Raw genomic sequence first — 26,917 nt, 5'->3', positions numbered from 1 at the left:
TCGCTCCCAAGCGTCCTTTCCAACCCACTAAAACCCATAACCCTTGGTACACTGAAGAGCTTAAACAAATGAAGCAGGTTGGACAACGACTAGAGAAGCGTTGGCTGAAATATCAACTCATATCTGATAAGATACTTCATAGGACTTTTCTTAGGTCCTATCAAGTGGCGATAGATGCAGCCAAAAAATCTTTCTACTCTGCATCTATTGCGTCTGTGAAATCTCGTCCAGCTGAGCTGTTCAGGGTGGTAAGGAGTTTAACACAACTGCCTCCCACCCAGAACCCTCTATTAGAGTCAACCATAACTTACTGTAATGCTTTTAATGATTATTTCACAGATAAAATCTCTCGGATAAGAGCTGATTTGGATGCCAACTTTAAGTCAGAAGCAATGAGAGAGGCATCCAACGCCTCCGCCATTACTGTTAGACTGGATCAATTTGAGTCGGTAAGTACTAAGGAGGTGGACAAGCTCCTTAGTAGTCTGAAAAAAACGACTTGCCCTCTTGACCCTTGCCCATCCTAGCTGGCTGTCCAGGGGGGTGATATAGTCAAGCTGATGCTGAAAAATATAATGAATGCATCCTTCAGGGAGGGTACCATGCCTTCTTGTCTTAAGGAGGCAGTGGTCAGACCACTCTTAAAAAAGCCCTCCCTGGACTCTCTGGATAGAAATAACTATAGGCCAGTCTCGTTGTTGCCATTCTTGAGCAAGGTGATCAAGAGGGCGGTCGCCAATCAACTACAGGCAGTCTTGGATGAAGCTGATTATCTGGACCCATTTCAAACCGGATTCAGGGCGGGGTACGGAGTTGAGACGGCCTTGGTCGCCTTAGTCGATGATCTCCGTCTAGGCATCGACAGGGGAAGTGTGACCCTGCTGGTGCTCTTAGACCTCTCAGCGGCCTTCGATACCATCGACCATGGTATCCTTCTGGAACGCCTGAGAGAGTTAGGTATCGGAGGCACTGTTCTACAGTGGTTCCGGTCCTACCTCTCAGGCAGATTCCAGATGGTGGCGCTAGGAGACAGTTGCTCTTCTAAAAGAGAGATAAAATTTGGTGTACCCGAGGGCGCAATATTGTCTCCTATGCTGTTTGACATTTACATGAAGCCGCTGGGAAAAATCATCCGGAGACATGGGGCAAGATGTTATCAGTACGCTGATGACACCCAAATATATTTCTCTATGTCTCAGACTGATGCACTGACTAAGGATGGCATCTCTCCTCTGAATGCCTGTCTTGGGGCGGTAATGGACTGGATGAGGGAAAACCGACTCAAGCTGAATCCAGGTAAGATGGAGGTACTTGTTATAGGAAACCCAAGCCCAGGTATGGAATTATGTCAGCCAGTTCTGGATGGGGTCACACTTCCCCTGAAAGACTCTGTCCGCAGCTTGGGGGTGCTCCTTGACTCGTCGCTTCACCTGACAGCTCAGGTGGATGCGACAGTCAGGAGCACTTGTTATCAGCTTTGGCTGATACGCCAGCTGCGCCCCTTCCTGGAGCAGGGAGACCTTGAAACAGTTGTACATGCGCTGGTCACCTCTCGATTGGAGTTCTGTAATGCCCTCTACATGGGGCTACCCTTGTGCCAAGTTCAGAAACTTCAACTTGTACAAAATATGGCAGCCAGGTTAATTACAGGTACTCGTCGTACCGATCACATAACACTGGTTTTGAAATCCCTTCACTGGCTGCCAATTAGTTTCCGGGCAAGGTACAAGGTGTTGGTGATTACCTTCAAAGCCCTACATGGCTTGGGTCCAGAATACTTAAGAGATCGCCTCCTTCCATACTTTCCGTCCCGCACTCTAAGGTCCTCGGGGAAGAATCTACTTCAGCCAATAAAATCTAGGCTAACTTCAGTCACCCAGAGGGCCTTTTCCATTGCAGCTCCGAAGCTATGGAATGACCTGCCGAAGGAGATCCGTGACATTTCTACTCTTACAGCCTTTAAGAAGGCTCTTAAGACGGATCTCTTCCAGCAGGCCTTCCCTACCTAGTTCTACTCCCCATTTACTGTGACTTATGTCACTCTGTCCACCAATTCTTCTCTTAAATTTAATGAGAAGAATTAAATTAAAATTAATTAAAATAAAATCCTTGCCTCAAGAAGAAGAGCCCTCCCTCCATGACATCACCATCAGACCTGGGAGGAAATTAAAAAGAGAGGCCCAACTTCCATCAGGCCTAACTGTGAATGTACTCACTTCGCTCTCTTTAATTTTATTGTATTTTATTTATTTATTGTATTTTATTTTATTATCTTTATTTTTACTGTTGTAACCCGCCTAGATTCCTTGTGATTGGGTGGGCTATAAATAAATCATCATCAACATTATTATTATTATTATTATTATTATTATTATTATTATTATTATGTGCAGGTATTTTTCCTATTTAGTTATATTCCAGAGCATCTGGCATTCTCCCCAGACGTAAGCTGCAGCTGCTTTCCTGCTGATGCAGACACACACTCCCAGCTCTAATTACTTGCATTAATTCTTATGCCATATTTCACTTTCTATAGGTAATATCAGGTTTACTTCTGTATTTTTAAAGTTATATTAGCAGGGGTTGACAGCTAAATAATCCGACCTATAACAATATGATACATACATACATACATACATATACACTTTAAAAAATAACATATGTACTTCATTAGATACAAGAAGAAGAGGGAAAGGGGGAGGAAGAAGAGGAGGAGAGGAGGTAGAAGAAGAGGAGAGGAGGCAGAAGAAGAGGAAAGGCTCTTTCCCCTGCCTGGCTGCCTCCGTCGCCGGCGGAGGAGACCAGACAGGGGAACGGGGCCTCGTTGAGGCTCTTTTCCCCTGCCTGGCCGCCTCCGTTGCTGGCGGAGGAGACCAGGAAGGGGAACGGGGCCTCGCTGAGGCCTCCCCTGCCTGGTCTCCTCCGCCGGGGAGTGTATAATTTTTTTAAAAAAGGGGGAGGAATTTGGGAGCTTCTGAGGGTTTCAGGGTACGCCCTGGGACACCAAGGATTGCACACAGGTTGCAGGCCACACTTGTGGAGTCTGCTGTATATGAACGTCTTCCTTTATATAAATACAATGATATATTCTGGTGTGGGAAAACAGCCAATCCTTCAAGGCAGGTCTAATCAGTTTTTCAAATTATACTCTAGGGATTTAATCCAGTCCACTGTAGGTACCATGGCTAAGCCTATACAGGGCACAGGTGAGCATGTTCACCACTGCCATACCTTCATATTCCAAGCTGTTATGGGAAAAGAGATACCTGTCTCTGTATCTGTGGGCCTGCTTCACTCACTGTGGACAAGACTGAAAAGATGGGAATGACAGAAATGCAACCAGGGACTGGGAATAACATCTCTGCAACCAGAGAAGCAATCTCCAAATCCTCGCCTTTGAGGGGAGTGTGAAATAGGCATCTAATGCCCAGTGAAGCATCCCAATATGATGAACTCATGCAGATGAACTCAAGCCCTAAGTTTTAAAAAGAGTAAGATGCTTTACCTGTAATAACATTTCCCAATTTGCACTTTCCACCACCAGTCCTTGAACTGGACGAGTTGCGTGGCATATGCAGCCAAATCTAAAGCCTTGGGAGGAAAAACACAGTTTCAGTTTTGAGACAAAAATAAAAAAAACGAGTCAAGAATTAGTAAAATGTAATAGAGTCACAAGATTAAAAAGCAAAATATTTCACAAAAGAGCTAGGCATGCTTTTGCATAGGTTCTATTTTACTACATAAGCTAAAACAGCAAAAGAAATAAAAAATTCTCATTGGAAGCCATTGCAGAAAGCACATTTGTAATAACTCAGACTCCCTCTCCCGTCTGTTACCTTATTAAGAACATAACTTTTCCACACCTGCAGTGTGAATCACTTTTAAATTAAATTACATTTTAGGCTTCCATATTAATATAAAAAATATACAAGCAGACAAAGACATACTAGTCTGCATGCTTATGTGAACAACAAGAGAGTAAAATCATATTAATAAAAGAAATTTAAGATAATGTGAAATCTACTACAGATACCACAGAATAAGACAAGCATGTCCCTAGGTGCAGGATAACCTTCAAATAAAAGCCTTTAATTAGACTGTTAAGGAACACACAAGGGATTATACATATCCACCTGAGAACAGACAATGTTAAAATTTAATAATGTCCATTTGCATGTCTTCATTTGTTGATGAAAAATATGTTGCATTTGCATCTCTCTTCTCAGCAATATCTCCTGAAACCCTATCCCTGAAAAATCTTATTGTTTACAACAAAAATTTACTGGTACCATTTTACTGGTTCCTTAAACAGATATCGTCAAAAACAACTGTTCTAGCAATAACTGCCAAATTGTTTTCAGTATGAATGATGTAACTGGCCACTATCTCCAACTAGGACTTGTTTCAAGGGAAAATGATATTAATTTTTGCAACAATAGGAATGAAATATGTTGATAGTATAATTAGAATTGACCCTCTACAATTTCCTTCCTTGACAAGCCTTCATTTATCCTTCATAAATGTAAGTGAATAAGCAAAGGTTCATGGACAGTGTGAACTGTTATTAAAATCCTCACAAAAGGTATGCACCCTTGTTACAATCTTAGAATGAGTAAGAATTAGCATATGATATCCATATACAAGCTAATAACTTCCAATTCAGTATTTCATGGAGAGTCATAAACAAGGACATGTCCATTCTACACCCCCACACAGGCTTATGTAAAATTTATACAGGCATAAACAAATCAGAATGAGAAAAGCTTATTTGCTTTCTCTGTTATTGAAGTAAGGACTAATATAGTCTAAATGGATGAGTGGTACACCATGCTCTAGCACAGTAAGGAGCAGCAGATTCATGTCTTGTACATTACTGAAACTGTGACAAGGCAGAATAGAGAAAGATGTCTCAGCTGACCATACAGGTTGAGAAGAGAACATAAGAAAGCATGCCTGAAGTGTTCTTTTTAGTCAGTTTCTTAGAGGAAGACTGAAATTGTACAAATTTTTTTTATCAGAACAAGAATTCCATGGCTATAGTCAAACAGAAGGTTTGACTTTTTAGTAAGAACATAGTGTCTAATAGCTTACATGAACATATAGTATAGTCATAATCAAAGGCAAGCATACACATACATCCTGCCCACAACCCTTGAAGTCTAGTATGTAACATCTGCTTTCAGATGGTGTTCCACTTTAATTAAAGTTTTAACCTATAGAAAAGTAAAATAAACGAGACTGCTTTTTTCAGGAATGATGAGTTATACAATACCCACAATTTCAGGAAACTTGAATACACACATACTGTCCTGAACAGTCTCACAAAGTGTAATAGTTTCAGATTTCAAGTCCTCCTGAAGTCAATGACATTTCAGTTGGACCAATTAAAATTCATGAAGTTAAAATAGAAGGGAAAGGAAAGGATATGGTGGGAAACATATTGTTGGATTCCCCATCAGGAGTAGCCAACATAATAAATGATGACAGAAGCTGCCAACTACTGTCCAAGAATGTCCAGATGTCTACACAGTCTGTGTTTACTCTAAGAAGTAGATTCCAATAACAGTACTGACTGAGAATGAAGAAAAGTGACAGACAGAAAGAAAAAAGGTTATGAAAATAGTAATGTTTGTATGACCAGTACCATCATGTAAAGAAACAGGACTAATATACTGCATTAGAAGTGAACTCCAAAACCATAGTCATAAAAATATCTAAAGTCTATGAAATCAGCTACTGATGCCAGAACACATTTGTTTCACAGAATTCAACCTTTGTCATCTGAGGACTAAATTCTCTGGTAGCAATTATGTATATATCCTAATCTAATTTGGCTCCAGACAGTTCCAGTTCCTTAAAGGTATCAATTATCGAAGAAACAATTCAGATCTTGCATGTCCTGGCAGTCTAATAAGACATTTCAAAACCCGGCATTTGTTGCTGGCTGCATTTTCAATACCACTAAAATTCAATTACCTCAAGTGTGCCTGTGCCACCAACTGATTAACAACTTATGGCAGAAAATGTGTATTCAGCTAAACCCACATATATCATTCAATTTGAAGCAATTCTAATAATTATCAATAAAAAAACAAAATCACATGAAAAAATATTTCTAGTATGCACACTGAGATTCAGAGGAGAATATATGCATATTCACACCAGAAGCAAGCATTGTACATGCTGAGCTTTACATGCTTTTTAAAAATGTTATTTACTAATGCAGACCTTTCCCAGATTAAAATTACCTCTGTTCCATGTGTATACTGGTGTTGATGTGCTTTTCAATATTTGTTATTTTAAAACAGCTGTTCGGTTGTTTGTTTTTATCACTTGCCTTTTAACTGTACTGTATATTATATAGCGCTTACTTAGTATTATACTGCATTATTATACTCAGTACTGTAGACAAGTATTTTATTTTGTTACTACTATAGCACATTTCCCTTCCAAAAAATCTGTTGCACCACACTCCAAATTCCTTTTTGAAAACTGATGGTAGAATGGTAAAGTGGGGCCACTACTAAACAAACTCTGAGAAAGACAGAAAATGTTCCAAAACACACTGCAGAAATAACCCAGTTTGAGATTGGTTTAACTGCCTGGCTCAATGCTAGGGAATTCTCGGAACTGTAGATTTTTGAGACATTTAGCCTTCTCTGTGAGAGAGCTCTGGTGCTACAATAAACTACAATTCCCAGGATTTCTTAGCTCTGAGCCATGGCAGTTTAAGCGGTCTCAAACTGGATTACTTCTGTAGTGTGTTTTGGACCAATGTCTGATCCAAAGTGACACAGCCCACCATAGCTGCGGACAACCTGCAGGCACAACTTAGCCAGAAACAGATACTACCTCCACCACAGCCTCACCAATACAAGTGTCCTGTGTTCCCACCAGAGAAATTCAATGGCTCCCCGGACCAAGCCTTTTTGGCTCAGTGGATATGTTCACCAAAATTACACACTTTATTTCTGTTCTGGTGTGTCTTCTGTTAAGGAAACAGATCCACATATTTTAAGTACATGGTCTCCCTGTGGTGACAGCATCTGATTGAGGGCCTCAGTTTACAGTCCTGTTCTTGCAGTCTGTTGCATATAAAACTCTACCTCTCCTCAGCCTACCATCCATAATCTGATTGTCAGACCGTGTGTACCAATACCATGGTGGAACAGTATCTCCACTGCTATATCAATTACCAGCAAGACAATTGGGTTGAGCTGTTGCTCCTGGCAGAGTTTGCCTACAACAACTCCCACCACTCCTTGAGTAGCCAGCTTGTTGGGGGCAATTGGTTTACAGATTATAAACCTCTTAGAGAGTACTAAATTCACTCTTAAGTGGAACAGATATGTAAATGTGATTGCTAAATGCTATAAGTCAGCAGACTCCATTCTTTTCCAACTCTGGTTTCCATCTACACATGTTCACAGCTGTGTCCTCCGTCTTTGGTGCCTGTAGCAGATCAATTGCATCAAGATACACAGTCACTTCTAAGTGAGCAATTAGACTTGGCCAAAAGGGAGTACAAGTGCTTTGCAGATGCAAAGAGAGGGCCTGGATCCCCTCTTAAAGTGGGGGATCAGGTCTGGCTCTCCATTCACCATCTTCTGGATCATCAAATTGTTGGAAGCAGGAGGCTCATTTCATAGTTTCCTACCCCATGATAGTGCAAGTGAATCCTGTGGCTTTTCAATGGCTGTTGCCAGCAAGTCTTCGGGCCCACCCTGTTTTTCATTCTCTCTTCTGGTTCCTGCAACCAAAGCTGGTCCTGATACCAGGACAACAACTATATCCTTTCCAGTGATGGTGGGAGTAGAGGAGGAATATGAAATGTCCCAGGTACTGGACTTCCACATGTACCATGGTCAACTGCAATACCTCATTGATTAGGCCAGATTATTATTGTTGTTGTTATTATTATTATAGTTTATTTTTATAGCGCTGTAAATGTACACAGTGCTGTACATACAAATGATCAAATCAATAAAAATGAAACCTGCCAATAGCATAAAACAATAGGTAATAATATAAAATAGAATTGGTTAAAATAAGCAGGCAACAATTAAAAACATCAACATCAACTATCCAATGAAATATCAGATCCATCATTTTTATTGTGATCCCACCCACCATCCACTCCTGGGGGGGCGGGATGACTGCATTACAATTACCTTACTCCTGGGTCATTTGCTGACTAGAGCACAGGACTTTGCTATCCAGAGGAGACATTTTATGACTGTCAGTAAGCAAAAATTTCCTCTTTAACTACTATAGGACTGCCAACTAATGCCTAAAAACAGTATTACAAAACTGGAGAATACCAAACTATTACTGCCACAACATGTCATGTGGAAAGATTCTTAAGATACCAATCTCTCTACCCACAAAACCCTAATATCCCTACTTAATGCCTTTCCAATGCAGGTTGTTGCTTTTCTTCTGCATGGCTGGTGCACAATAGTCACTTTATAGTTTTAAATGAACTCTACCCCCCCCCCCCCCACACACACACCTCACTGCAATTTTACACAACAAATGTAGAGACAGTCAACTGGAACCCCTTTTAAGATTGGACTTTCCTGGATTCTCCCCACAATACAATTCCCTCCTAAAGATTTTGTGAGAGTTGAGTGATTTTCTGAAATGACAGACAATGGGGCAAAGAGGTTCTGCAGTGGAACAGAAAAGCATGGGGGAATCAACAGGATTGTGTTCTGGAAGTGTTAGTACCTTTTGACTCATGAAAAACATTTATTGACTTAAACCATAGACAGTAACTGGATTAAAAGCTTTCCAGAAGTTAAGAAAGGAAACATCATAATTCTAGATGCTGCAACTTTGTCCCACTTACAACAAGAATTTTCTCCAGTGTGTATAGTTCTATCTCATTCAAAGAACAGTTGAATTGGAAAGTAACATTACAAAGTTATATATGAAAAACAGATAAGCAAACTTACATTCTTAACATCATTCTCATGGTGAAAAATGTATTCAAATAATGCCTGTTAGAAAAAGAAATTTGCAAAACACAGTTAAGTCAAAGAAGGACAAAGGCCATTTAAGCACTCAAGTAGTCCACTTAAAAATCACAAACATCCTGTATACAAATTGTTTGTTGCAATAAAAAATTCATATCACGAAAACTTGCTTATGATACTGCCAGGTCAGGAAATAATTCAGAATTAGAAGAATTTTCAATGTACTAAATGGGATACAAAGATGCCTATATGTCAGTAGAAAGTAGTGCATATATAATTATAGGAGAGCAGAGTTGACAGTTTTCATTTTTCCACTATAGTCCTCCCCTTGCACCAAAAAGCTAAGGAACATTCAGCAGCAGCTTTTGTTGGAGTGGTGATGGGGCAACAGAACCATAAAACTGGCAGAAAGTCTTTAACAAGTGTATGAAATAACTGCATATCTACCGTATATACTCGAACTATAAGTTGGCCTCATGTATAAGTCGAGGGCAAGTTTTAAGGGCAAAATTATGGATTTTGATATGACCCTTGGATAAGTCAAGGGTAAAACTTACAGACATGTAAAAAAGAATCTAAATGATGAAGCAAAGGAAAGCAATGCCAAAGAATCTACAGAATTATGGCAGGCATAACTGTTTTGGCTTATATTAAAGGCAGGATGGAAGAGAGAGTAGAGGGAGGTCAGTGCTTCCAGGACAGATTGCCCTCTTGCCTTTCTTAATAAGATGGTTCCATTCTTATTAAGAGTTAAAGTATAGTATTTGTGTTGACCCATGGATACGTCGACCTAGGTTTTTGGGGTCAATTTTTTGACCAAAATTTCTAGACTTATACATGAGTATATGCAGTACATCTCTTGTTTGAAGAAAAAGCCTTTTTCTTTGTCCTTCATTGAAAGAGAATAATATTTCTAAAAAATCCAAGATCAGCTTTTGTTCAGTTCTAAAATGGGGTACATTTTGCAGATTTTTTAAAAAAACTTGCACATGTTTAATTGCTTTCCATGATTTATTCTGTTCTGCTGGCCAAGAGTTCCCATATCTTGGATAAAAAATTGATCAGAACAGAGACTACAGTCAAGAAATTAGTAGAGGACTAGGAATGGGAGGGGCATCTATGAAAGAACTAGACAAACATATAACTCTAAGCACTAAAGTAGGCTCATCCAAGCCATCATATTCCCCATCACTGTGTATGGATATGAGAGGTGGACTGTGAAGAAAGCTGACAAAAAGAAAATAAAATTGAGATGTGGTGCTGGAGAAGAGTGCTGAGGATACTATGGAGAGCCAAGAAGATAAACAAATGGGTCCTAGAACAGATCAAACCCAAAACCTCCTTGGAAGCCAGGATGACTACACTGTCATACTTTGGCCACACATCATGAGAAGGCATGATTCATTAGAAAAGACTATAATGCTAGGAAAGGTAGATGGCAGTAGAAAGAGAGGGAGACCACAAGCCAGATGGATGGGCTCAATTAGGGAGGCCAAGGGACTGAATCTGTAGGACCTAAACAGAGCAGTGGAGGATAAGGTGTCATGGACATGTCTCATCCACAGGATCGAGGTTGATTCAAGGGCAGTTAACAACAACAAGCTAGTCATGAGGAGATGGAATAAGTTAGGCAAGGCACTAAGGCCCCACTTTATAGCAACAAGAATCTCTACTCAGGCTCTAATTCTGTCTTCTGAGGTATCACTAGGCTAAACTTTCAAGCGTGAGAAATATAATGCTTTGCTTTAAAGGTGGAGGAGATGATAAATATTTAATTTCTCTTTATTTATTTTTATGTCAGGATGCTGAGCTCTGTTATTAAAATTAACTTCAACACGGTGTGGAACCACAATATACATAGCCAACAACAGGCTGAAGCTTGGGGAATCATGAACTTCCATTTTCGGGGTGTTGTTTTTACTTTTTTAAAAAAATTACCAATGACTCCTTTTATCCATCATCATCATCATCCAGCATGGGAGGGAGTAATAAGGCAGGCCCAACACCATCAGTCCTAGCCTGAAGAAGAAGAGCCCTCCCTCCAGTTCATCTGCCTTGGTCCAGCAGGTGTCAGAAGGAGAAAAGAACCACTGGACTTGATCCCCTTCCCCACCACCATTCCCTTCTCCTTTTGTGTCAGGTCTTTTTAGATTGTAAGTCTGAGGGCAGGGAACCCTCTGAATAACTATCTGCAAGCCACTCAGAGAACCTTTAGGGCTGAAGAGCGGGGTATAAATACCATAATAAATAAATAAATAAATACTCATGGATTGTTTTTCTCAAAACAGGTAAATAAATAAATAAATAGAATCATTCTTTGCAGCTTGTTAGACGAAGAAACCCCCATGATAGGTTGACCTTAGGGTTGCCATAAGTTGGAAACAACTTTAGGGCACACAACAACAGAATAATTTTTAATAATAATAATAATAATAATAATAATAGTGTCAAAAATACATGATAAATTTAGGTCCAGTGAAGACACAGTGGACAATTTCCCATTTCTGTTGGATTAACTTGATTGTCAATCATCCAAAGAACATATTTTAAAATTCCAATATTTTATGGAGTTAGAAGCAGAAAATGTATCACAACTATTAGCTTGAAATCAAGAGAGATAATTGGCCTGTTCGGTTACAGTGTTTAGAACTGTAGCATTTATATAAAGGGCTTATATTCAGTGCATTGATAAAACTGGGCCAAAGGATTTTTAAAAATGTTTTGTTTATCTTACACATATGCTTAAAACACATTAGTTAAGGTTATTTTCTTTTTTCTAATATAGTTAATGTCCTACTTCCAGTAAATTATCTTTTCATGCACTAAATCCTACATTAAAGCATGATGGTGTTGTTATCTGACTATGCAACAATAACCAAAAAAGCAGAAATAGAAATAAAGTTTTGAATAATCTAAACCAAAATTATACTTTATTATGCTTGTGTATATTGGTTCAATATCACTGGAAATTTTTAAAGTATTGTAATGTTGTCTTTGCTAGTATAATATATTATGGTACCATTCATTTTATTTTCAAAGGAGGCACACAGCATGGAAATATTTTAAAAGATCTTTTCAAGTCAGGATAAGACATTGGAGACTGGTAAACATAAGAATGTTATTTAGTAATTAAAATATTTCTATCATATCAAAAGATCTCAGGGCATTGCACAAGTAAAATTAACAAAAATAAGTCAAAGCAATATAAACATTAAAAATAATTTAAAACATACTAAATACAATGTGAAGTTGAAGGCTTCCATGGCCGGGATCCATAGTTTTCTGTGGGTTTTTCGAGCTATGTGGCCATATTCTAGAAGAGTTTATTCCTGACGTTTGGCCAGCATCTGTGGCTGGCATCTTCAGATGCTGGTGAAACGTCAGGAATAAACTCTTCTAGCACGAAAACCCCACAGAAAACAATACTAAATACAATTAACAAAACAGATTTATAAGATTAAACGTTTTAACACTACAGTATGTGCATTAATATTTTCAGATGAATGAGATAAATGAGTAATAAACAGTCATTTTGGAAGGGAATTCCACAATTGAGGTGCCACAGCTGAAAAGGCCCTCCCCTATATCCTCACACAGTATACTGACCTCATTGGTAGGATACAGAGAAGTACACCCCTCCCCAGCAGACCTCAATCATTGGGCAGGCACAAATACAGTAGAAAACTATTCATATCATCTCTTTTTGCCATACAGAATCAGGCAAAGATGGATAATTAAAAGCAGTAGCTCCCATATATTAGCTTTTATCTTCTATGACTCTGTGCCAAGCAGCCTGAGATTGCATATTCTTTTTTCTTTTTGGGAGCATGAATTCCCATTGCTAGTCTTAATTAAGATGAAGTATTGGGGCCATCCAGCCATAATATCAAACCATGGTTTGATATTGAAGGAATGACCAGGTATGAGTCTTGGGTTTCCATTCTCGTTTGCACATCAAGGTTATATGCTTTTAGTCATGCCTACAGCAGTTCATGAGTTCCTTTGGTTACAAGAGCAAATACGGTATATACTCATGTATAAGTCTAGAAATTTTAGTCAAAAAATTGACCCAAAAAATCTGGGTCGACTTATCCATGGGTCAATGTAAGTACTGGACTTTAACTCATATATATATCCCTTTTCTCTGAATAGAGTGGTAAAAGGCAAGAGCTTAGTCCATCCTGGGAGCACCAAAAAGAAGCATGGATCCCTTCTAGTCTCTAATCCATCCAGCCTTTAAGATGAGCACAAAGAACTTTGCCCTGCATGCTCCGCGCGTGCTAGGGTTAAAAAGGGGCGTCCTTTCCGGATGCCCCTAATCTTAGGACGTGCGGAGCGTGTACAAAATGGCAGCAGCCGTTCCACATGGCCGCCGCCATTACGACCGCACCGCCTCTAAACGGGGCGGCGCGGTTGTGACGTAGTGGGGCCGCGCGAGGGCGCATAGAGCGTCCTTTCTGCGGCCCTGGAAGGAGCTCCGTTTCGGAGCTCCTTCCAGGTTTGCGTCACTGGGCGCAGCCTTTACATGGCTGCGCCCAGTGACGCAGAGGAGAAAGGGGCCAAGCGGCCCCTTTCTCCTCCTCCCCGCCGCCCCAAGGACACCCCTTTCCAGGCCGCAGGGAAACGGCCTTTTGCCACTTCTTCGCGACCTGGAAAGCGGCGGATTGGGGCCTCGGAGGCTGCTGTTGTGGCAGCTGAGGCCCCGATACACTGGGGAAAGGAGCGCCTACAGGCCGCCCCAAAGGGGCGATCTATAACATGCCTTTGACTGCCAGAATTTTCTAAGTTCTTTGGCATAATTTTCCTTTGCATCATCCTTTGTTCTGAAGTTTTAACCTCGACTTATCCATGGGTCATATCAAAATCCATAATTTTGGCCCAAAAACCTGCCCTCGACTTATACATGAGGTCAACTTATAGAGTATATGCGGTATCTTGCAACAAGACACAGTCAGGAGCTTCTAATCTCAGCATGCAAAGGGGAGAGCATGACAATCTCTCACATCTGTTCATTCTTGTATCACGATACTGGGGTTTGGTGTTATGCATAAATAACCTATTAAATTCACTGCAGATATGATTATGGCTAAGTCTCAACAGAGTTCAGCTCTACTACGATCTGAATTCAACTCAGATCCCTGTTTTAATTATACTCTTCAGACAGTATTGCTGCCAGCATTATCTAAAAGATAATTTCATACTGTTCATAATTAATGACATTTCAATATGATAGCTTGATTAATTGTGTTTTAATCTTCTATCATTAAGTTTCAGCTCTATCTTGTTTTAACCTTGTTGTAAACCACCTTGGCTCAATGTCAGGAGAAAGGCAGGGTTTATATTAAATAGTCACTTTCCTGTGATTGTAGGAATTCATGCGTGGAAAAAGCAAGCAGTTCTGTGGTCTATGGTTAATTATTTTACCATAAGCTAAGAATTATGAGTGATAAATATCCATATTGGACATTAGCATCTTTGCCACCTTGTGTCCCAGTTTTGAGAAAAAGACAAGTTCTTCCCCACTACCACCACAAATATCTAAACCACTAAAAACCTGCTTTTACAGGGAAATAAAGATTTTAAAACATATAAAAATGTAAGATCAAGGGAAACACATACCTTTGCCAACTTTGGTTTTTCAGCATAATTATTTAAGTTCAGTTTAGAAATGTTTATGAAGGGACCATCAGGATTGGTAAGCATAGAGGCCTGCAAGGACAAAGTAACCAAAAACTGCTTTATGCTCTTGTCTGTATTATCAAAAGAAAAATGACTTTAAAATTACTTCAGAGATTCCCAGCAATACTACCTATGAATGACAATGCACATTTATTCCCCTGATAGCTGAACAGCTCTTAATTCCTTCATTGAACTGCTCAGACTTCCATCTAACCTTGGCTGTCACAGCAACAGCAACAGCTCAGCCCAGTAGGAAGCCTATCTTTTGTAGTTTTTTGTGGGTATTTCGGGCTATGTGGCCATGTCCTAGAAGAGTTTGTTTCTGACGTTTCGCCAGTATCTATGGCAGGCATGTCTTTTGTGTCTGACCAATTGGAACAAAGAAAGGGTAGATTACAGCCAGAATATTGTATTAATGTATGATTTTCGGAAGTGATAAGCGAAGGTACTCTGTGCAGTCGTATCCAATGAAATAGGTTCAGGCTGAGGAAAGTTGATTCTTTGCTGTTTCTCCATTCGTTCTGCCTTATTTTCTATGAAGTGTGGCTATGCATGTCTGTTCATAAACAGACAGGATATTAAACTAAAAGCAGCTGGGAATTCCATGTCATTTAATTAATTACTGTATATACTCATGTATAAGTCTAGAATTTTTAGTCAAAAAACTGACCCCCCCAAAAAAAACTGGGTCGACTTATTCATGGGTCAATGTAAGTACTGTACTTTAACTTTTATCAAAAAAGGAACTGTGCTTTAGTGAAAGGTGAGAGCTTCGTCTCTTCTCGAAGCACCTAAAAGAAGCATCAACCCCCCTCTATTATCTCATCCATCCAGCCTTTAGGGTGAGCACAAACAGTTATGTCTGTCAAAACTTTTAAAGATCTTTAGCATTGTTTTCCTTTACTTCAGCCTTTACATCTTTTGTTACATGCTAATAAGTTTTACTCTTGACTTATCCATGGGTCATATCAAAATCCATAATTTGGGCCCCAAAACCTACCCTCAGCTTATACACAATATCAACTTATAGTTGAGTATATATAGTAAAAATGTTATTTCATATTATAAATGCTCATATTCTGGAGATTTAAAAAATCATTAATTCACTAAAGAGAAACATATGTAGCAAGTTAATATGGAAGGATGATGCAAAGATCAAGCTGGGGCTAGAACAAACCACCGCAATAGGGCGGATTGGCGCTGCCTTGGAGCTACTCACTCTGGAGCCATGGCAACCACATACCAAAGCCTCAATTCATCCTGACGCCAGTCCAAATATGAGTGGGAAAGATCCACTCCCATTTGGGCCAGTAAAACGCTGTCTTAGGCAGCCCTATTGCAACCCCAGGGCAGCTTCGAGCTGCTCTGAGGGCATGCAGTGTGTAAACACCATGCCTCCGGAGCAGCTTGAAGCTGCCCATGTCTGGTCAGCCAGAGTGGCTCCTGGATGTCATGGAGGCGTCCGACATCTAAACGCCACGTAACCAAACTACCTGGAAGACTGCTTTTCAGGCCATTATCTTAATCAACAACAATTCTTTATTACAGTTCAGAGATCAAACAAAATAAAATTCACAACATATAAAATAAATTAAGAGAACAAGGAATAATTGGTGTTTATCTTAATGTGGACTTCAATGTTCCAAGGTTTCAAACATTATATAACATACATTAACAGAATATGCTGTTTGTTCTTTCCTGACTCTTACCGTTCCAAGCCTCACATATCTTCCTGAAGCACTAGTCATTGGACGAGCTGTGTGAGCAGTTCTTGGAGTCTTTATAGCCTGTTCAATGGTACCTGGTCGTCCTCCCTGTGTGCTGGGCCGTACAAATCCTGTGAGAGGTCTCCCTGTCTGAGTCACTGGCCTGAAATGATCCACAGATACAAAGATATCATGCATGAAGGGATATTCTCTGCTATTATAAACAAGGCAATCCTATACATGGGAGCCTAAAGTATTACAAAGGGGTATGTTTCCCATAGGTGCAGTTGAAAGGATCTGCAAACAGCTTGGTGCTTCCACTTCATCTTACATTCAGCCATTACTAGCTGTGCATTTCAATAGGGTTTGCATGAAAATCTGGAGTAAATAGATATTTACTATAATGGTACTGGAAAAGTGGTTTAGAATGTGTGAAATTAAAATGTTGAGCATCTTGAGTTTAACAAGGTTTCCTCTTTATATCAGATTGTTCTTTATTTTACTTTACTATGCCTATGGTTGTATACTCTATTTCCTACTCTATTTATTGTGTATGCGTCTGTCTGAATACTAAGAGATTGTGGACAATGTTTGATACTTTTTCTAAAATACAATAAAGTAGAAATAAGTTGATAATGTCAACTATGCTTGTTCAGAGAGATGAACTGCAGCATTCTAATTACCTTATTATCTAAATATTTTATATTGCTGTTCTTGTTTTGGCTTTTTTAAAATATGAATTTCCTCATAATCATATACTTCATGTCAGTTTGCTATCCTAGCAGTAAACTACTTGCAAATGACACAAGTTAGATATCACATTGGTTTGTTCACAATCTAGGTATCACAGTTGTATTTTTACACAATTGAAACACATGGAAACATAAAGAAACATTGAAAATGTCACTTGGTTCAAAAGAGCAGTCCATGGTTATGAGACGAGAAGGAAATACCTATAATGCAGCATGATGACAACCCAAAACATAAGGAAGAGTGAAAAACAAATCCTAAGCAATATTAAATAGACTTCTCGCTGGATAGCATTTATTAGTTAAATAAAGGTAGGGCAACTGCAGTGAGACTGTGGACCACTTTATGGGTTGCTCAAGGGCTACAGTTCTTAATAATAATAATAATAATAATAACAACAACAACAACAACAACAACAACAACAACAACAACACCTTGTTTTAATCAAAAAATAATTTGATCAATTTTAATCAAATGTACAGTTTTGGTTTTCATTAAACAGAAGAAGGCCCTCCCTCCCAATCCATCATCATCTAGCCTAGGGAGGAGTGAGAGGCAGGCCAGCTCCATCAGCCAAAGTAAGAAGAAAGCCCCCCTTCTTCCAATCCACCATCATCCGGCCTCAGAGGGGGAGAGAGGCAGGACAGCTCCATCAGACTTTTCACCCCAAAACATTTTAAATTTGGGGGATGCCTGGAGGCCACATACAACCTGAAGACTGTCCTTTTCACATTCTGGAATTAAATGAATGAAGAACAGTAAATGAGGAACAGTGAACTTATGCCAGTTAAGTTTATCTGTGAGCTGAATACCTGACAGCCTGGCTAGGTCCACCACCCTGACTAGTTCCAGGGACTTTCAGTGAAGTACCAGGACCTGCAAAAAAACAAAGTTACATAATTTTATGTTCTTAGATTACTATTCACCTTTCTCTTCTTCCTGCCCTATCTTTTAACCTTTTTCTAATAAAATTTAAGTAGCATAATGTAATGGGTCATGTATACTATGTAGGTATGTAAGAGAGAAATATTCCCAATACTATTTTTTTATGGAATGTGATTTTTGCCCCAAAGTGCATCATATCATCCAATAAAGTTAGTATTATAATGAATGGGTATAATACCAATCAAATTGGGCTCTTCTAGTATTCTGAAATATATTCGTAGTAAATATCAGCACTTGGAAACATTACTTTGATGGGACTAAAACTCCCATGATGGCAGGGAAATTCTTGGAGTTTTGGACCAATAAATCCAAAATCTAAAAAGGAAGTATGCAAGTCTCTCACACAGAGAGAGTCCATTCATTTGGCAACAGCAAGAGGAGGAAAACTGAAATTCAGAGTACTCCCCCAAGAAAAACAAGAAGACTAGCTTTGTTCTAACATCAAAACAGCATGAAAAAATTCATGTCATGGTGAAGGCAATATGAATTTATGTGGTTTAATACATTTTGCAGCATCTAAATGTAGCTTACGTGCAACCTGTGCAATTGCATTTTCATCAAGCATCATCTCAGCAATGCCTTCCTGATCGACATCTATTTCATCCACATAAACCATTTCTGTTAATGCTCGTAATTTCAAGCACCAAGCAGCCTGCAAAAACAGACCAAAGTTCAGTAATCTGAAACATTCAAAAGCAGCAAGAATATCACAACAGTAGGCTTCAGTCACTTTCATCAAATTGAAAAGAATACAGATATGATGAAGGCAGGTCAGCAAAAGGGTCTGTCTGCTAAGAGGAGATGGACGTAGACTTTTGGGCCTCCAGTGAATGTTGGCTGGATTCTACCTTGCCACACTAGAGAAAGAAGTTAGAAAAAGCACTTGAGAAGGAATTATGGGTTGCAGATAAGTATGTAATCACAGAAGTGTGCAGAGGGCACTCTTCCTGAGTTGTTTCAGAATGGAGAATGCTGAACATTCAAAATCTCAAGTTAAAGTCTCTCTTTCTACCAGAAGAGAAGGGTTTTTATATACAGACAAGCAATTATATTATATTATATTATATTATATTATTACTACCATATATTGCATTAATAGTTTTAAATTCCATAAATACAACCCAGAGCACAACCCTAACATCTGATATTTGTCAGAGTTTATGTTAAAAAAAAAGGTCTGAACACATTTTAAACAGTATTTTCAAAGAATCAGAACTGTATGGAAAACAAGGAATTCTGAAAATTTTGGTGCAAATACATCTCTTAACACATGCACCTACTAAATCCCAAGCACACTCTTTTAAAAATTACAAATTCTAACAGTTTCCACATCTCTGGGGGGAAATATTCAAATCCAATGAATGTTAAGTATATGTCCTCTGTTCTATTGTGTGGCAAATTGGCTCTCATGAGGCCATAAATTCATTGGGTTTACTAAAAACTTCAGAAAAGACTGAAAAATAATTCCGCTCAGACCACTGAGCTTATCTAGTAAGAAGCAAAAAATAGCTTTTTCTTAATAGCTGAAAACAATGGGGGGGGGGGATTTGTCTCTACATGTTTTTCTGGTAACTTAATTTCAACAAAAATCTAATGAGATTAGAGAAGTCTAGGAAAAGAACTAGAATAGTAAAGTGGGAGCTGTCAAACTCATTAGAGATCCCTTTTCAGACACAATACAGGCCACTATATATTTCTGTACACACAAACACAAACACTCCAAAAAGCAAACCTTGATTTTGCCATTTTATATAAGAGACCACATTTTACTATGACACTGTATTTAATGGGGCTTAAGCATCCATGGATTTTGGTATTCACCGTGGATCCTGGAACTAAACCCCAGTGGATACCAAGATCTCACTGTACAAGACAACTGAACTATCTAGTCTCCAGTGATTTCCTGGTTACTGGAAGATGGAGGAATAAGATATAAGAAAAGCCCTGCTGGATTAGACTAAAGGCCTGAAGTGTTATGTAGTTCAATTAACAACTGGCTAATGAAAAGGAAATAACAAATAGCTAAAGGATATTTTCATATACATGATTTGGTCTGGAACATATGGTGAACTGTACTGCAAAATTTCTATATGACTAACTACTGAGGATAAATCAGCGGTTCAATTTAATAGGAAACATTCTCAGGAAATACATGTATGTGGATGTTTAACAACCTGGGGTTGCTCAAAATAGACTGTATTACCATTAATCCGACCATTTTAATAGTTCAGGTCATGGCAAACTATTATATTAATAACTATAGAAAATTTTCTTTCTGATCGCAGCCTTATATAAAGCCTTATATAAGAAGAAAAAATCATCGCAAGAAAAAATGCTGTAAAAGGGCAGAGGCAAATAACAAGAAACAAGTGACTCCCAAAACACTTTTTAAGTTACACTCCATTTTTCCAGTTGCCTGGCAGGAGGTGGCAGTGCCAAAGCCCTCATTCATACCATCTGGCTAGGATCAATAGCACAGAACCAGACTCCTTCTCAGGCCATCTGTCTGCTGCTAGGATTAAGTGACCCAACTTTAAAGCACTGCTCTAGTGGAGACTGTAATGAAAGTTTTATTCAGTTTACAGTCTGGGGTGGGGGAGAGGAAAATTTGAATTACATTCTGGACCGGTATCATATCCCCTATCCCTAGAATATGTTATACTCACCATTTTAGCTACACTTGCTGTAATGTAATGTGACATATTTAGTCTCAGATACAAACAACTCAAAATCTTATTCATACAACGAAATAATCTTTTATTCTTTAAAAACTGAATTACGGTAGTTTAGTTCACAAGGACTAACCATAATAAAATGCAAGTATTTTTATTGTTTATGAAATAATATATTCTAGGGAAGAAATTTAAATTGGTTATGCTTTCCTAGAAACAAGATAATGGTACTGAGCAATTATGTAGTCTTTTAGATCAGTGTGCACTAGACCACAACTCCCATCTGCCCTGTCCAGCATAGCCAATGGTGACGAATACAGGGAGTTTCAGTCCAACCCACCCTTGCTCTAGTTCCAAAAAAAAGCTTATACGTATTGCCTTACTATAATGACAAATACAACAATCATCTTGGGCCTGAAAGTAAGTAGCTTGTTTGAGTTTCTATATAGGTAAGACTAGAAAGAGGAGTCCTGATTTGTAGCTACTCTAGGAGTTGCTACAACTCTCACACGAATTTAGACTTTTAAAATGTCAAATATTTTGAGAAAACAATATTACTTCAGCACTGTCTAATCCCTTGCCACTAATCACTTCTCTTTAAAAGACATGGAGGTTACACAAATAATGAAATGCAGCACTAGACAGAGTAGGAGGTAATATTTCTTTTAAAAATATGGAACAATGGAAACTAAATAGAAATTATAAATAAATGGAGGCATAATTATTAAACAGTGTAGCAACAGCACATACACCATTTTGTTTTGTGTAGTGCACTACTATATGAACCAGTGTTAGCTCTCTGCCTACAAACTGACATATGGAACACAGAGAACAATAATCAGATTAGGCAACTAATCAGGATGATCAACCAAGACAGCAGCACAGAAGCACGTTCCTGCTAGGTCATGCTACTGCTATAAGCACAGTAGCCAAGATGCATTTGCCAATGATGATGAAAAGGTTGCTGGCAGTAGTAGCTAGTGTAGTCTCCATCTCTCTCTCCCTTCTCCCCTCCTTCAAATACATTTTTAAATTATGTATATATATTTACTTGCAAGTCCCATTAAGTCCAACAAGTCTCCCTCTCTATTATGTGCTATGTTATGTTGTTTAATTACTTTTTAAGGGGGGAGGGAAATAAACTGTTTTTATGCTGTATGTTATTTTAATGCTGTAAACCGCCCGGATTGGTTCGCCACAGGGCGGTATATAAATAAAAATTTATTATTATATTATTATATTATTCTTGCCTGATTTTCCCGTCTGATAATCTCCCAAATCTGAACTGCCCAGTCACTAGTCTTCATTGAGAAATGGGAAAATCTAGAAGATTTCTTGAACGCTGCTATTCTTTTATATGTAAAATACTAGAGCTCTTCTAACAGCTAAAGTGTGGAAAGACTTATCTAATAAAGATAAAGCATTCTGCATAAAGGCTGGTAGAACCAACTACTTTTGTAAGTGAAAATGTGAACTACTTTTGACAAAGAAAAAAGAAAAGGAAATGTCTGACAGAAAGATTAAATAAGGTGAGACAGCCCTAAAGGATTCCAGTTTGCTTGCTCTTCTAGCTGATGCAATCTCTGCCACAAGTAAAGTCTGAAATGATATGAAACAAAAAGGATGTCTGCCATAGCAAGTGGCTCACACAGAGGTTTCATCAACTATGAAACAACAACAGAGAGAAACCAAGGGGTACCTAAAGAGAGACTGGAGGGTAAAGTCTGTTTCAAAACCTTTTTCCATAAACAAGTCAGTAAATAAGGTTCCTGATGCTGGACTCAAAATGAGAAGACAATGGTGCTAAATAAACTTTAAAGATGTTAAAAGACCATTCTCCCACAAATATAGACAGTGGTTCACAATGAGTTAGACATATATTGAACAAAGAGTCAGACATGTCGTATGTACTGTATATACTCATGTATAAGTCTAGAAATTTAGGTTAAAAAATTGACCCAAAAAACCTGAGCTGACCTATCCACTGGCCAATGTACTTTAAATCTTGCGTGTATGTGTGTGTTTCTGGGATAATGACCACTGTGTGGGGAAATCTTAATTGTGATTTAATTGTGCAATTTTCACAGAATAAACCCTGTTTAAACTTCGGTTTTCTTCCGTGTGATAAACTGTTTATCTCAGTGAGGGGGATATACAAGTATCCTGGACATATTGGAGTAGAAGTAGGAGAGGGTGTGAATTAGGTGGATCCAGTGCATTCCCAGCCCATTAATCCCTTCTTCCAAACAGGAGGAAATACTCAGAACTAGTTTTTTGTGGGTTTTTTGGGCAATGTGCCCATGTTCTAGAAGAGTTAATTCCTGACGTTTCACCGGCATCTGTGGCTGGCATCTTCAGAACTGTCTTGGAATTGGTCTAATGAATTCACTCACTGCCCAAAATAGGAAGGTGCTAGCTAACTAGCTACACACACACACATATATATCTCACATTTTAAAAATGGCCATAAGAGAAGGGGGGGGAAATAATCTGCCACCATTGTTTCCATCCAGCTAGAAATGCTTTGGGTGATTTTGGAGGCTCTGGATGTCTTTTATTCTCCTCTTAAGGCTGACACCTGTATTGTACAGAACTTAATATCTTTCTGTAAAAAACAAAAAAGGTAATGACATTTGTCCAACATTTCCCCTTTCCTTAACACTTCCTTAAAATAGTCCCTGTATGCAATCCATGGACGTTCATGATATTTTAAAAGAATGTTTTCAGAGCATCGAACCTTTTATCTTAGACTGTTCTCCAAAGTTTTACTGCCTTGCAAGGTGGATCCGGCTCCAATCCCAGATACTAACAAAAATCCACCAGTGATACCTTTATGGGACAACCAAAATGCACAATATACTTGTGGCAAGCATACAAGTATATTGTGCGTTTTGGATGGCCAGTAAAGGTATCACTGATGGATATTTGTTTGCATTTGTTAAATGGCCAAAACAGCTGCCCCTGAATAATTCCAGAAACGTTATGCAAAAGTCTTTTTTAAAAAGGCTACAATGTTGGGCCAGTATTCTGCATTTCAGTTGTATTGTCCTTAAATGGCTGGATTTATATACTCATAGCTTACAAGCCACTTTGTGGATCCTGTGCTGGGAGGATTGTGAGAAGTCAAAAACAACTTGAAGGCACCCAGCAACAACAATATAAGACAGTGCTCCCCAAATTGTTCTCCCTAAGGGACTTTGGACTTCAGCTCCCAGAATGCCAGGCTATTGGCCAACATGGCTGAAGCTTCTGGGAGCTGAAGTCCAAAATCCCTTATAAAGGCCACCGTTTGGGGACCACTGATCTGTAGACTCAGTATGTAGAGCAAGGGTCCCCAAACTGTGTTCTTGAAGGGATTTTGGACTTCATCTCCCAGAATCCCAAGCTATTGGCAGACATGGCTGAGGCTTCTGGGAGCTGAAGTCCAAAAACTCTTACCCCTGCCCTTCCCATTACCTGGTCGCCAGGCTCCTTCTCCAGCATCTGGGAGCAAAGATCCGAGCAGGGCTGGAACTTCCTCCGCCTGAAGTAACTCAAGGCGTGGACCAGCGGGTCCATTTCCAGCGCCATGCGGGAAGGGCAGCGAGAGAAACGGCAACAATAACAACTACTACTACAAGAAGGCCTCTTCTCCCTCCTGCGGCCTAGTCGTGGCGGCCCTGGTTCCCGTTGCCTAGCAACGCTCCGCCAGGGGCCTACGCGGAAAATAGGCGGCTAAGCAGCTGCCTAAAGGGAAGGGTTGCCTGAGTTGCTATAGCCCAAAACACACTGCAGAAACAATCCACTTTGAGACCCACCTTTTACTGCCCTGGCTCAGTGCTATTAGGGAATCCTGGGAACTGGTAGTTTATTATTGTGGCACCAGAACTCCCTGACAGAGAAGGCTTTAAATGTCTCACAAAGCTACAGTTCCCAGGATTTCCTAGCATTGATTGAAGCAAGTGCAGTTAAAGCAGTCTCAAAATGGAGGTCATTGCTGCAGTGTGTTTTGGGCCAAAGAGGCAGCCACACTGCAGGAACAATCCAGTTTGGCACCACTTTAACTGCCTTGGTTCAGTGCTGTGGAATTCTGGGAACTGTAGTTTATTATTGTGGCACTAGAGCTCTCTCACAGAGAAACAAAAGGTGCAGAAAACATACTGCAGAAATAATCTACTCTGAGATCCCCTTTAACTGCTCTGGCTCAGTGCTATTAGGGAATCCTGGGAATTGTAGTTTATTGTGGCACTAGAGCTCTCTGACAGAAAAGGCTAAATGTCTCACAAAGCTACAGTTCCCAGGATTCCCTACCATTGAGGCAAGGGCATTTTAAAGGAGTCTGAAAAATGGGGCTCATTTCTGTAGTGTGTTTTGGGCCAAATAGGCATCCACACTGCAAGAAAATGCATAAACAAATACATAACACATAAACAACTAAAGATTGCATATCCCCTTATCCCTTACCTCAACTAAAACGTCAACATCATAAATACAAATTAAAATTAATTTAAAATAATCCAGCTTGACACCGCTTTTAACTGCCATGGCTCCATACTATGGAATCTTGGGATTTATAGTTTGGTGGGATGTTTAGTCTCCTCTGTCAGAAACCACTGGTGCCACGACAAGGTACTGAATCCCAGGATTCCATAGCATTGAGCCGTGGCGGTTAAAGTGGTGTCAAACTGGATTATTTCTGCAGTGCGTATGCAACCTTTGTTAAAAAAAAACAGCACAATGAAAGAAAACTATTTTTATTTCGTTTTTATGCCACCTTTCTCCCAAAGAGACCCAAGGCCTCTCACAAGATAAAAACATTTTAAGAACTTTACAATAAGAATTTAAAAACAGTTAAAATCATCTAATTAAAACAGTATAAACCTATCAGGAATGCGTAGCCCTAATTTACAACGATGGTGGTGGTGGAAATCATCCACAAAGGAAAAGAAATAGGAGCTCTGGTGCTCAACAAACTACATTTCCCAGAATTCCAAAGCATTGAGCCATGACAGTTAAAGTGGTGGCAAGTTTCTTCAGGGGGGATTTGTCATTGCCATCCTCTGAGAGAGTGCAACTTGCCCAAGGTTACCCAATAGGTTTTTATGCTCAAGCATAATTAAAGACTTTCTTGTTCTCTAAAGCATTTGCAACTTATTTTAATATTGTTTTATAATTGTTATATTTTATTATATGTATTAGTTGTTTTTACAGTTTGCATTTTAACTGCATAACTTGCTTAATTTTGTATAGTTTTTATCTTATGACTTTTAGATTGTATGCCATTGGCAGGTCATATGCTATTTTGATGATGCTTACAAATTTATGGCACTATATAAATAAACATTAATAATAATAATAATAATAATAATAATAAGATGATGATGAAGAAGAAGAGGAGGAGGAGGAGGAGGGGGAGGGAAATTGAACCCTGATTGCCAGAGTCCACCTCTCAAACCACTACACCATGCTGGCAGGAGTTGTCAGTTTTGCATATGGTTATGAGGGGCCATCAATGTTGTGTGTTCAACTTGTTTAGAAAGTTTTTAATGGGATGGGGAGAAATCCAGGTTCAGACTGTCCAGGAGGACATTGTGTGGCTTGACCCAGTCAGTAAATCTCTCAGTTTAGGAGAGATCTGCAAATAGTGCTGGAAATTTTCAACTTTCCTTGTATTCCAAATAAAGCTTCAAATCAGACTTTTATCTGCAGTGTTAACCAGTCTTCTGACTCTGTATGAAACAGTTTCTATGGTCCAAAACACACTGCAGAAATAATCCAGTTTGAGACCATTTTAACTGCCCTGGCTAAATGTTAGGGAATTCTGGGAACTGTAGTTTATTGTGGCACCAGAGCTCTGATAGAAAAGGCTAAATGTCTCACAAAACTACAGTTCCCAGAATTCCCTAGCACTGAGTCAGGGTTGTTAAAGCGGTCCCAAACTGGATTATTTCTGCAGTGTGTTTTAGACCTGAGTTTATCAGATACTTCACCTTGATCACCTTGAAAAAAGGTGGGGTATAAATATAAGCTATAATAATAAGGAAGTCCATAAGGTCTTATTATTTTGAGGCAGAGATGGTCCAAGACACCTCACCAAATCTAATCCAAAATCTATTCTCCACAAATTAATTACACTTCAGAAAATTGATCGCATTTTTACTTATTCAAATACTTGTATGTAAAGCTTTCTGTCCCAATTATGAGATCT

General features: G+C 39.1%; 1 protein-coding gene across 4 annotated transcripts in view; it reads right to left on the bottom strand.

The window, feature by feature from the left end:
• Positions 1–26,917, bottom strand: part of LOC149315028 (tetratricopeptide repeat protein 8-like) — a 60,990-nt gene that overhangs the window by 21,784 nt on the left and 12,289 nt on the right. The window contains exons 1-7 of one of the 4 annotated variants that reach the window (XM_089522367.1): positions 24,187–24,332; positions 18,590–18,710; positions 17,926–17,989; positions 16,367–16,526; positions 14,598–14,687; positions 8,958–9,002; positions 3,506–3,591 (exon numbers count right to left, since the gene is read on the bottom strand). In XM_089522367.1, coding sequence (XP_089378493.1) covers positions 3,506–3,591; positions 8,958–9,002; positions 14,598–14,687; positions 16,367–16,526; positions 17,926–17,989; positions 18,590–18,710; positions 24,187–24,300 — 680 coding nt within the window. In that variant the 5' untranslated portion in view covers positions 24,301–24,332. Of the gene's footprint in view, positions 1–3,505; positions 3,592–8,957; positions 9,003–14,597; positions 14,688–16,366; positions 16,527–17,925; positions 17,990–18,589; positions 18,711–23,467; positions 23,768–24,186; positions 24,333–26,917 lie in introns of those variants that run through there. The other 3 variants (XM_089522369.1, XM_089522370.1, XM_089522368.1) reach the window with 3 other exon arrangements.

This window comes from Sceloporus occidentalis, unplaced genomic scaffold (assembly GCF_023333645.1).
Source record: "Sceloporus occidentalis isolate IW3139 unplaced genomic scaffold, rSceOcc1.0.p SCAF_4, whole genome shotgun sequence".
Classification (NCBI taxonomy): Eukaryota; Metazoa; Chordata; class Lepidosauria; order Squamata; family Phrynosomatidae; genus Sceloporus; species Sceloporus occidentalis.
This window is presented reverse-complemented; position numbering and strand designations above follow the sequence as displayed.